Genomic DNA, 13197 nt, shown 5'->3' on the forward strand with positions numbered 1-13197 from the left:
TTAGCCAGATCCTAATTGGTATGTTGAATGTTATGTTCCTTTTGATGACATTGAAGGCCCTTCTTGTCTTGTCTCAGATAGGTCACAGCTTTGTGGAAGTTACCTGTGGCGCTGATGTTTAGGCTGAGGTATCTATAGTTTTTTGTGTGCTCTAGGCCACGGTGTCTAGATGGAAATTGTATTCGTGGTCCTGGTAACTGGACCTTTTTTGGAATGCCATTATTTTTGTCTTACTGAGATTTACTGTCAGGGCCCGGGTCTGACAGAATCGGTGCAGAAGATCTAGGTGCTGCTGTAAGCCCTCCTTGTTTGGGGACAGAAGCACCAGATCATCAGTAGACATTTGACTTCAGATTCTAGTAGGGTGAGGCCAGGTGCTGCAGACTGTTCTAGTGCCCTCGCCAATTTGTTGATATACAGTGGGGAGAACAAGTATTTGATACACTGCCGATTTTGCAGGTTTTCCTACTTACAAAGCATGTAGAGGTCTGTAATTTTTATCATAGGTACACTTCAACTGTGAGAGACGGAATCTAAAACAAAAATCCAGAAAATCACATTGTATGATTTTTAAGTAATTAATTTGCATTTTATTGCATGACATAAGTATTTGATCACCTACCAACCAGTAAGAATTCCGGCTCTCACAGACCTGTTAGTTTTTCTTTAAGAAGCCCTCCTGTTCTCCACTCATTACCTGTATTAACTGCACCTGTTTGAACTCATTACCTGTATAAAAGACACCTGTCCACACACTCAATCAAACAGACTCCAACCTCTCCACAATGGCCAAGACCAGAAAGCTGTGTAAGGACATCAGGGATAAAATTGTAGACCTGCACAAGGCTGGGATGGGCTACAGGACAATAGGCAAGCAGCTTGGTGAGAAGGCAACAACTGTTGGCGCAATTATTAGAAAATGGAAGAAGTTCAAGATGACGGTCAATCACCCTCGGTCTGGGGCTCCATGCAAGATCTCACCTCGTGGGGCATCAATGATCATGAGGAAGGTGAGGGATCAGCCCAGAACTACACGGCAGGACCTGGTCAATGACCTGAAGAGAGCTGGGACCACAGTCTCAAAGAAAACCATTAGTAACACATTACGCCGTCATGGATTAAAATACTGCAGCGCACGCAAGGTCCCCCTGCTCAAGCCAGCGCATGTCCAGGCCCGTCTGAAGTTTGCCAATGACCATCTGGATGATCCAGAGGAGGAATGGGAGAAGGTCATGTGGTCTGATGAGACAAAAATATAACTTTTTGGTCTAAACTCCACTCGCTGTGTTTGGAGGAAGAAGAAGGATGAGTACAACCCCAAGAACCCATCCCAAACGTGAAGCATGGAGGTGGAAACATCATTCTTTGGGGCTGCTTTTCTGCAAAGGGGACAGGACGACTGCACCGTATTGAGGGGAGGATGGATGGGGCCATGTATCGCGAGATCTTGGCCAACAACCTCCTTCCCTCAGTAAGAGCATTGAAGATGGGTCGTGGCTGGGTCTTCCAGCATGACAACGACCCGAAACACACAGCCAGGGCAACTAAGGAGTGGCTCCGTAAGAAGCATCTCAAGGTCCTGGAGTGGTCTAGCCAGTCTCCAGACCTGAATCCAATAGAAAATCTTTGGAGGGAGCTGAAATTCCGTATTGCCCAGCGACAGCCCCGAAACCTGAAGGATCTGGAGAAGGTCTGTATGGAGGAGTGGGCCAAAATCCCTGCTGCAGTGTGTGCAAACCTGGTCAAGAACTACAGGAAACGTATGATCTCTGTAATTGCAAACAAAGGTTTCTGTATCAAATATTAAGTTCTGCTTTTCTGATGTATCAAATACTTATGTCATGCAATAAAATGCAAAGGAATTAGTTAAAAATCATACAATGTGATTTTCTGGATTTTTGTTTTAGATTCCGCCTCTCACAGTTGAAGTGTACCTATGATAAAAATTACAGACCTCTACATGCTTTGTAAGTAGGAAAACCTGCAAAATCGGCAGTGTATCAAATACTTGTTCTCCCCACTGTATGTTGAAGAGGTGGGGCTTAAGCTGCATCCCTTTTTGAAGAGAGCGCCGGATGGCTGCCGTTTTATGGGCTCTTAACCAACCGTGTTGTTTGTTTGTTTTTTTGCATTGCTTATAACTTATTTTAACCATAATGTTGCTGCTACCGTCTCTTATGACCGAGAAGAGCTTCTGGACATCAGAACAGCGATTACTCACCTTGAACTGGGCGAATAATTTTTCATAAATGAGTCGGACGAGAGGTATTTACTCCAGACACCCGAACAGGCACTCATCTCCGTCATTGGCCAGAGAAAGAGATGTAGGTATCGCGGGAGGAGATCGGGGTGCCTTGTGAGGATCCGGCGACGAGTGGCTAATCTGCATTTGCCATCGTTACTATTGGCAAACGTACAATCGCTGGATAATTAAGTGGACGAACTATAAGCATGTATATCCTACCAACAGGACATTCAAAACTGTAATACCTTATGTTTCACCGAGTTCACCGACGACGTAAATAAAATACAGCTGGCGGGTTATACACTGTATCGGCAGGATACAACAGCAGCCTCTGATAAGACAAGGGGTGAAGGTCTATGTATATTTGTAAACAACAGCTGGTGAACAATATCTAAGGAAGTCTTAATGTTTTGCTCACCTGAGTATCTCGCCTGAGTATCTCATGATAAGCTGTAGACCACACTATCTACCTAGAGAGTTTTCATCTATATTCTTCGTAGCTGTCTATTTACCAGCACAAACTGATGCTGGCACTAAGACCGGACTCAATGAGCTGTATACAGCCATAAGCAAACAGGAAAACGCTCATCCAGAAGCGGCGCTCATAGTGGCCGGTGACTTTGATGCAGGGAAACTTAAACCTGTTTTACCTCATTTCTACCAACATGTTAAACGTGCAACCAGAGGGAAAAAACTGTAGACCATCTTTACTCCACAGACAGAGACGCGTACAAAGCTCTCCCTCGCCCTGCATTTGGCAAATCTGAACATAATTATATCCTCCTGATTCCTGCTTACAAGCAAAACTTAAAGCAGGAAGTACCTGTAACCCGGTCAATAAAAAAGTGGTCAGATGAAGCAGATGCTAAGCTACAGGACTGTTTTGCTAGCACAGACTGGAACATATTCCGTGATTCTTCCGATGGCATTGAAGAGGACACCACATCAGTCACTGGCTTCATCAATAAGTGCATCGAAGACGTCGTCCCAACAGTGACTGTACGTAAATACCCCAACCAGAAGCCATGGAATACAGGCAACATCCACACTGAGCTAAAGGGTAGAGCTGCCGCTTTCAAGGAGCGGGACTCTAACCCGGAAGATAACAAGAAACCCCGCTATGCCCTCCGACGAACCATCAAACAGGCAAAGCGTAAATACAGGACTAAGATCGAATTGTACTACACCAGCTCTGACACTCGTCGGATGTGGCAGGGCTTGCAAACTATCACGGATTACCAAGGGAAGGACCGCCGAGAGCTGCCCAGTGACACGAGCCTACCAGACGAGCTAAATTACTTCTATGCTCGCTTCAAGGCAAGTAACACTGAAACATGCATGAGAGCATCAGCTGTTCTGGATGACTGTGTGATCACGCTCTCCGCAGCCAATGTGAGGAAGACATTTAAACAGGTCAACATTCACAAGGCCGCAGGGCCAGACGGATTACCAGGACGTGTACTCCGAGCATGCGCTGACCAACTGGCAAGTGTCTTCACTGACATTTTCTGTAATATGTAGTACCAACATGTTTCAAGCAGACCACCATAGTGCCTGTACCCAAGAACACTAAGGTAACCTGCCTAAATGACTACTGACCCGTAGCACTCACGTCTGTAGACATGAAGTGCTTTGAAAGGCTGGTCATGGATCACATCAGCACCATTATCCCAGAAATCCTAGACCCACTCCAATTTGCATACCGCCCCAACAGATCCACAGATGATGCAATCTCTATTGCACTCCACACTGCCTTTTCACACCTAGACAAAAGGAACACCTATGTGAGAATGATATTCATTGACTACAGCTCAGCGTTCAACACCATAGTGCCCTCAAATCTCATCACTAGGCTAGGGACCCTGCGACTAAACACCTCCCTCTGCAACTGGATCCTGGACTTCCTGACGGGCCGCACCCACGCTGATCCTCAACATGGAAGCCCCTCAGGGGTGCGTGCTCAGTCCCCTCCTGTACTCCATGTTCACTCATGACTGCACTGCCAAACACAACTCCAACACCATCATTAAGTTTGCCGATGACACAACAGTAGACCTGATCACCGACAACAACGAGACAGCCTTTAAGGAGGACGTCAGAGACTGGCCGTGTGGTGCCAGGACAACAACCTCTCCCTTAACGTGATCAAGACAAAGGAGATGATTGTGGACTATAGGAAAAGGAAGATCGAGCACGCCCCCATTCTCATCAACGGGGCTGTAGTGGAGCAGTTTGAGAGCTTCAAGTTCCTTGGTGTCCACAGCACAAACTAACATGGTCCAAGCACACCAAGACAGTCATGAAGAGGGCACGACAAAACCTATTCACCCTCAGGAGACTGAAGAGATTTGGCATGGGTCCTCAGATCCTCAAAAGGTTCTACAGCTGCACCATCGAGGGCATCCTGACGGGTTGCATCACTGCCTGGTATGGCAACTACTCGGCCTCCGACCGCAAGGCACTACAGAGGGTAGTGCGTATGGCCCAGTACATCACTGGGGCCAAGCTTCCTGCCATCCAGGACCTCTATACCAGGCGGTGTCAGAGGAAGGCCCTAAAAATTGTCAAAGACTCCAGCCACCCTAGAGACTGTTCTCTCTGCTACCGCATGGCAAGCGATACCGGAGCGCCAAGTCTAGGTCCAAGAGGCTTCTAAACAGCTTCTACCCCCAAGCCATAGACTCCTGAACAGCTAATCAAATGGCTACCCAGACTATTTGTATTGCCCCCTCGTGCACATGGATTTTATAATGTCGTGTGTTTTTTTCCCAACTCCAATTTCCATCAATTTCTATAGCAGGCCCTCATGCCAAATTGAGTCGAAAGCTTTTTGGAAATCAACAAAGCATGAGAAGACTTTGCCTTTGTTTTGGATTGTTTGTTTGTCAATTATGGTGTGCAGGGTGAATACGTGGTCTGTCGTGTGGTAATTTGGTAAAAAAAACAATTTGACATTTGCTCAGTACATTGTTTTTGCTGAGGAAATGTACGAGTCTGCTGTTAATGATAATGCGGAGTATTTTCCCAAGGTTGCTGTTGACACATATCCCACTGTAATTATTAGTCAAATTTGTCTCTGTAATGGGTGCGTGTCAGTGGCAGGGAAGTCAGGTGCAGGAAAACGAACTTGGTATAAATGGAGTCGTTTAATAAGTGCTCATAAAACTCCAAAAACCAAAATATACAAGATTGAAGAAGAGGTTTATCCATACATCATTTTTGGATAGATAACTCTTCGTGTTGTTGTTTGTTTAGAGTTTTCCAATTATCCCAGAAGTGGTTAGATTCTATGGATTTTTCAATTACATTGAGCTGATTTCTGAAGTGCAATTCCTTCTGTCTCTCTATGTCTCTCTCTCTGTCTCTCCCCCTCCCTTTCTCTTCCCCTCTCGCTCTGTCTCCCTCTCGCTCATTCTCTCTCTTTCTCTCTTTCTTCCTCTGACTCTGGTTCTCTCGCTCTCTCAAAGCTATCTTTCTGTATTTCTCTCTGTCTATATCTCCCTCTCTCCTTTATTCACTCCTTTCTTTCTTTATTTCTTTCTGTCTCTGTCTGTCTCTGTCTCTGTCTGTTGCTGTCTGTCTCTCTCTCACACGGTCTCTCACTCGGTGTCTCACTCGGCCTCTCACTCGGTCAATTAAATTTAAATTTAAGGGGGGGATCACGTGACCCTTGAACGAGATGAACTAAGAGCTCCGCACAAGTAGTTTCCAATTCCTAATCTTACCTCCACTTCATGTTTAAACTCCTTTAACTTTAGTCAAAAAGTTATGGCGGCTACAAAAGGCGACACTACAGGTGACATTTTTACCCGGACTCGAGCATTAGCGACGGAAAAAGCCTCCAAGAAGCAGCTAGCGCCATTAGCCAGGAGCAAGAGGACCCGTTCCCCCCCGAGGCCCAACGAATGCCAACCTCGCACTCTGTCGAAGACATCCTTTCTGAGTTGAGATCCCAACGTACAGAACTCAACATTAAATTAGATTAACTCTCAGCTCAGTGTGATAGGGGGCAAGGTGACAATCCTGGAAAATGCTTTGCCTGACATCAACAACAAGATAACCATAAACGCGGGGCGACTGGACGAGGCAGAGGGGCGAATCCTATCCATGGAAAACTTATTGACAGACGCCATGGAAACAATAGCACATGCTAAAAAGAAAATAGAGCATCTGGAAGAGAAAACAGAGGACCTGGAAAACAAGGGGCGAAGGAATAATTGTGTTCTATTAAATCTGGGCGAAAAAGAAGAGGAAAACATGCCACTGATTCGCTACCTGCAAGACAAACTTCCCGAGTGGCTCCACCTGTCCACCGACAGGCCCATAGAACTCGAGAGAGCTCACCGAGCACTGAGGCCCCCACCAGCAGCCAGACAACCACCGCGCCCAATCACCATACGTTTCCTGAGATTCACCGACAAGGAAGGAGTCCTACAGGCGGCGAAAATCAACACCATTACAGTGGGAAATGCCAAACTCACTTTACACCAGGACCTGTCAGCTGGAATACGCTGAAAGCGCCGAGAGTTTGACGAGGTGAAGAAATACTCCATTAACCGAGGCATCTTTAGGGGATTCAAATACCCAAACGAGCTCAGGATTCTTCACCAAGGAGCCCTGCGACACTTCAAAACTCCCGAAGAGGCAAAACGTTTTTTGAAAGACAACCCCAGTCAATGAGAAATGGACCAATGACTAAATGCGATTACTATTATTACTAAAGGAGGTAAGACAACATATAGCCGATATCCAAAGACCCACCCGCCCCGCTAAATGTCATTATAGCCATCTTATCTATATTTATGTTCCTTTAGCTGAGAGGGATAGGCTCTATAGCCTAACCTAGGCCTACTAACGCTTCAGCCTACTTCTAGTTCCCTTTTTTTTGTTGCTATTATCACTTGTGGTTCCCTATGTCCCTTGGGGGAGGTATATGCAGGCTGGGCTATTGATTCTATTTTCTCCCTCTTTTAATGTGGTCTGGACGGGGGCTATGTTGTCATTTACTCAATGTGGGGCGGAGAGGAGAGGATGAGGCATTTCTTTGGTGGGGAGGGGGAGACGTTGTCATTTACTCAATGCTGGGCAGAGAGGAGAGGATGAGGCATTTCTTTGGTGGGGAGGGGGAGACGTTGTCATTTACTCAATGTGGGGCGGAGAGGAGAGGATGAGGCATTTCTTTGGTGGGGAGGGGGAGACGTTGTCATTTACTCAATGCTGGGCGGAGAGGAGAGGATGAGGCATTTCTTTGGTGGGGAGGGGGAGACGTTGTAATTTACTCAATGTGGGGCGGAGAGGATGAGGCATTTCTTTGGTGGGGAGGGGGAGACGTTGTGTGTTGCTAACTGTTCCCGTTTTTTTTTTTTTTTTTTTTGGAACACAGAATTGAGACTGAGCAGAGGGGTAATAGATCCAACGGGATATGTCGAGTTGTTTGGGAACTCGGCTGGGGTGTTCAGAGATTGTTATTTTATGTACACCATTTATTTTCCTTTTATGTGAACGCAGCTGTAACTATTATCCACCTTTACCCAGAGATGACTTGCACTAAAGTTTGATTACAGTTCGATGACGATGACTAGTACCTTAAATCTATTGACATGGAACTGCCATGGTCTAGGTCATGCAATAAAATGGAAAAAGATACTATGTGCTCTAAAAAAGGAAAAAGCAGACATTGTGCTATTACAAGAGACACACCTCTGTGATGCTGAACATGCCAAACTCCGCAGAGCTTGGGTGGGACAGGTGTATTTCTCATCTTTCAAATCCAACAGTAGAGGTACAGCCATACTTATCCATAAGAATGTTCCATTCATAATTGACAAAAACATATCTGATCCGGAGGGGAGATTTATTTTGATAACTGGGTCACTGTATGGACAACCAATTACTATCTTAAACATATACGCCCCTAACACAGATACTCCTGCTTTCATGTTAAAAATGATAACCCTGTTCAATGAGCATTGTGTTTCCTTTGGCGTGATGGCCAGAGATTTTAATTGTACCCTCAAACCAACCCTGGACAAATCATCTCAAGTCCCCACCACAAATCCCAGATCTGCAAAGATGTTGAACTCTATTACTAAAGAGATGGGACTGATAGATATCTGGAGAGAGACTAATAGCTCATCTATGGACTATACATACTACTCTAATGTCCATAACACCTACTCCCGTATAGATTACATTTTTATCCCAAAGATTTTCATAAATTCTGCCACGTGTACAATCGGACCCATAGCACTTTCAGATCACGCCTTTGTCCACCTCCGCTTTGACCTCTGCAAAAACATCCCGAGGTCAAAGAGCTGGAAATTCAACACCTCCATGTTATCAAACGGAGCGTTCCATACATTGGTAACTACATGGATAGACAACTACACACAAGACAACAAAGATTCTCCTGTTTCTCCGGCCACAATGTGGGACGCTGCTAAAGCCACACTAAGAGGTAATCTAATTGCATATGCTTCCTCTAAGAAAAAAGCAATGGAAGCACACAGGCTAGATCTTGAGAGGGAGCTGGAATGCTGTGAAAAAGTACATAAACAATCCCCAGACAGCACCTCCTGGAGTCAACTTAAAGCAGCCAAAGCCAAACTGAATTTGGACTATACTCGGGAGATAAAAAAAAAGTTTTCTTTACTAAACAGAAATACCATGAGTATAGCAATAGGCCTAGTAGATTGCTTGCTTACCAATTTAAAAAAGAGCAGTCAGAGCGTACAATCATGGCTATCCGAACAGCAGAGGACGAGGTCACATATGACCCAAAAAAGATACATTTTACTTTTCATGATTTTTACTGCAAACTATATACCTCTGAGAGAAAACACACGGAGGCAGAACTCCACTCCTTCCTAGAGGGAATCTTGCTACCTAAACTATCAGAGACTGACCAAGAAGATCTCAACTCCCCCTTCACCCCTGAGGAGATCCTGGAGGCAATTACCTCCATGCCACCTAACAAGTCCCCAGGCCCAGATGGATTCCCCAGAGAGTTCTACAAAGCTTTTTGGCCCCAGCTTAGCCCTATTTTCATGCCAATGCTGGAGGATTTTTGCAAAAACTGAGTTCTCCCAGACTCAATGCACACAGCTCGCATTACAGTGTTGCTCAAAAAAGACAAGGACCCTCTATCCTGCTCCTCCTTCCGGCCCATAAGCTTGTTGGATTTCGACTACAAAATGATTACCAAATTGCTCGCAAAAAGACTAAACACTCTTCTTCCCAAAATATTAAAAGCGGACCAAACTGGATTTATTAGAGACAGATATTCTTCTGATAACATTCGCCATCTTTTTGATATTATTGATCAAGTAAACGCACAGAAGACCCCTGTCCTGCTGGCTTCACTGGATGCTGAGAAGGCGTTCGACAGGATGGAGTGGAGCTTTCTGTTCTCAGTCTTAGAAAAGTTCAATATGGGCCCAAACTTTATTAAATGGATCAAATCACTATACTCTCATCCAAATGCCATGGTGACTACTAACGGACTGAACTCCGACAGATTCCCTTTGGGACGGGGCACAAGACAAGGGTGCTCGCTATCCCCCCTGCTCTACTTGTTGGGGGGCGGAGCCTCTGGCAGAGTTGATAAGGAGCAATCCAAGTATTATGGGTGTTTCTGCAGGCGGCCTGCAGCACAAGATTTCGCTCTACGCGGATGATGTCTTGCTCTACATATCCAACCCCGAGAAATCCCTTCCTCCCATTTTAGACACAATTGCTCAGTATGGCAAGTTTTCAGGTTATAAGATAAATTTTAACAAATCCACTGTCTGCCCACTCAATCTTACACTCACCAGCTCTGTGAAGACACTCTGTCCGTTCCAATGGAAGACACAGGGGTTTCAATACCTTGGGATCTTCATAACACCAGCTCTGAATAGCCTTTTCAAGGAAAATTATCTTCCACTCCTGGATCGAATCAAGAACGATCTCCAAACCTGGATCTCCCTCCCAATTAGCTTAGTAGGAAGAATTAATGTCATCCGTATGAACATCCTCCCTAGATTGAACTATTTGTTTCAGATGCTCCCATGCTATCTCCCAGCTTCCTTTTTCAAAACAACTAACCAAAGCATCACCAAATTTATATGGGGCAATAAAAAACCTAGGATCAAGTTCTCCACTCTATCGAAACCTGAATCTAAGGGTGGTCTTGCCCTTCCCTCCCTTCAATTGTACTACTGGTCTGCCCAAATCTGCAACATGCTAACATGGATCACAAACAGACAAGAGTCAACGTGGATTCAGATAGAAGCCCAATCCTGTGGTTCATTGCCCCTAAGCTCAATTATATTCATTAATAACTTTAATGAAGTGGGCAACATAGCCAAAACCTTTTTGATTTACAGCACCCTACTAGCGTGGAAGAACTGTAAGAAATACCTGGGCATTTCTTCCCAAATATGTTCTCACTCGCCTATAGTAGGCAACCCAGACTTCCCAAAAGCCCTGAGGGATGCCAACTTTAATCTTTGGCATACTCTAGGAATCAGGACCTTTTCAGACCTATTTCATCAGAAAACCACTACACTGAAATCATTTCAAGAGCTCTGCAGTGAATTCAATGTGCCAAGATCCCATTTAAAAAATATATCTTCAAATTAGACATGTCATTTCCTCATTTACTTCCAAGAGGAGGTTTAGAACAGTTGAATGAAGTTGAAACCCTTCTTGTCACAGCACAATCCATTAAAGGCAAAATATCTTATATCTATAGACTCCTTTCTGAGAAAGGAGGCTCCTCCTTTACTCCTTTGAAAATAATCTGGGAAAAGGACCTTGGTCTGACTATCAGTGATGAGTTATGGGCGGAGGTTTGCGACAGGGTATACTGCTCCTCTACTAATGTAAAAATGAAAGAATTTAATTACAAATTTTTGTACAACATTTATTACACTCCTTGAGACTCCATAGAATGAAAACAGACATTTCTCCTAACTGTAAAAGATGTACCTCTGAAAGTGGAACCTATATGCATGTATTTTGGAGCTGTAGAGAGATGGCCAGATTTTGGCAATCTATACATACTGCTGCACAGAAAATACTAGATGTACAGTTTGATATGACCCCGTGTATCTATCTTCTTAATGCCCAGCAGGACTTTGTTCTTGATCCTGACAGAGAAAATGTGCTTATGACTATTACATACTTTGCTAAGAAATGTATTCTTATATTGTGGGCCTCTAATACTTCTCCTACATTTAAAATGTGGATTGACCAGATTGTTGATTTTCTCCCTCTTGAAAAGCTCACTTATGACCTCCGCAAGAGACGGCCCAAGTTTAATAGACTCTGGTCTCCACTATTCAACTATATTTCAAATTGGACAGAGTGAATGGGGTGATTAGGGAAATGTTGTGTAAGGTGCTGTAAAATCTAAAAACAAATTATTTGCTCGTCGTCTCAGCTAAGGCTGGAAATAGCTAATAAGAACCTTGATAGTGCTGCTGCAAGTTGTATATATATTTTTATTTTTTAATAATTATTCTTTGTGTGTATGTAAGTTGAAGTGTACCTATGATAAAAAATTACAGACCTCTACATGCTTTGTAGTAGGAAAACCTGCAAAATCGGCAGTGTATCAAATACTTGTTCTCCCCACTGTATATATATATATGTATATATAATATACATATCTTTTTTTTAATATATCTTTTTTAATTATTATAATAATTTAAAATATTTTTTTATAAATTATTATTATTATTATTATTTTTAAAAGTCTGTCACATCTGTGAATGTGGAATGTGTTTTGTTGGTTGATTGAAAAACAAGAATACCCCTCACAACAAGGCATTGGGATGGGTGGAGTAGTGAACATGATGATGTCACTGATCAATGGACTGATGATGTCATGTGTATGTTCCCCATGCAGGGCAGTAACGTGGTGGAGGACCAGGACCTGCTGGAGATCGGGATCCTCAACTCAGCCCACAGACAGAGGCTGCTACAGGCCATACGCCTACTGCCCAGGGTCAGTACTGTGTGCATGCGTGCGTGCGTGCGTTTGCGTGTACTGCAGTAAAAATGAATCTAGCATCATTAGGATTCTGTGGAGGGGATAACATCAGAAGATGAGCTCTTCACCAGTATAAATGAAATATTGTATTTGTGCATCTCTGAGCGACGTTCTATCTAATCCTGGGGTCATTTCATGTTTTCATGTGTATCTGAGTTATTCACCAATAGAACATCGCTCTAAAAACGATATAACATTCAAAATGGTTGAATCGTTCCTTGTGCAGTCACACACACAACCAATATAGCCAACTAAGTGAGAGATGTCAATTAAATGAGAGAGGGAGGGAGGGAGGAACCTTCTTCTTAAATGTCATCTCAGTCAGCACTTTCCTTCTCTGATCCCTGCAAAGTTTTCAAACGACAGAGAAATCCTCTCTCTCTTCCCCCTCACCTTGTGGAAAGAAGGATGCACATTTTAGGAAAATGTCACACGATGTGCTCACTCCAAAGTCCCAACTCTTCTTAAAAGTAGGATGCCGAGTCCTTATTACTTCAGATATATCCTCTTCTATGAGAAAAAGCAGAATGCCCTTCTCCTCTGAAGTCCTGTTGACTATATTGCAAAAGAAAGCGCTGAGACGCACTTACTGTGAAATATATTCTCACGTCACATAGGCCAACACACCATACCAAGTACATATAGGGAAGAATAAGATGCATTTGCCTAATCCTAAATAAACCTTTAGCCCCTACACCCCTTGTTGATCTGAAGGATTTAGATAGCTCTTCTGTAAGCAGTATGGAACTAGCCCTGCCTCTCCCTCTGAATGGCTAGGTGGGATTTTCATTATAATGCTTATCATGTCCTTGGGTGCTAAGGGTTGGTATGGATTTCAGAATCTTATATTCAATTTCTGTATTTAAGTCATCATTTTACATGCAGCACATGCTATCCTCCCTCCCTCCATCTGTCT

The 13197-nt window shown here is 43.9% G+C and overlaps 1 protein-coding gene across 5 annotated transcripts in view; it reads left to right on the plus strand.

Annotated features, from left to right (window-relative positions):
* The window catches only part of LOC139565959 (ankyrin repeat and sterile alpha motif domain-containing protein 1B-like), a 388198-nt gene that overhangs the window by 305586 nt on the left and 69415 nt on the right, over nt 1-13197 (plus strand). For all 5 annotated transcript variants that reach the window (XM_071386670.1, XM_071386669.1, XM_071386672.1 and 2 more), the window contains one exon: nt 12138-12236. In XM_071386670.1, the coding sequence (XP_071242771.1) occupies nt 12138-12236 (99 nt within the window). The remainder of the gene's footprint in view (nt 1-12137; nt 12237-13197) is intronic.

This window comes from Salvelinus alpinus, chromosome 37 (genome assembly GCF_045679555.1).
Source record: "Salvelinus alpinus chromosome 37, SLU_Salpinus.1, whole genome shotgun sequence".
NCBI lineage: Eukaryota > Metazoa > Chordata > Actinopteri > Salmoniformes > Salmonidae > Salvelinus > Salvelinus alpinus.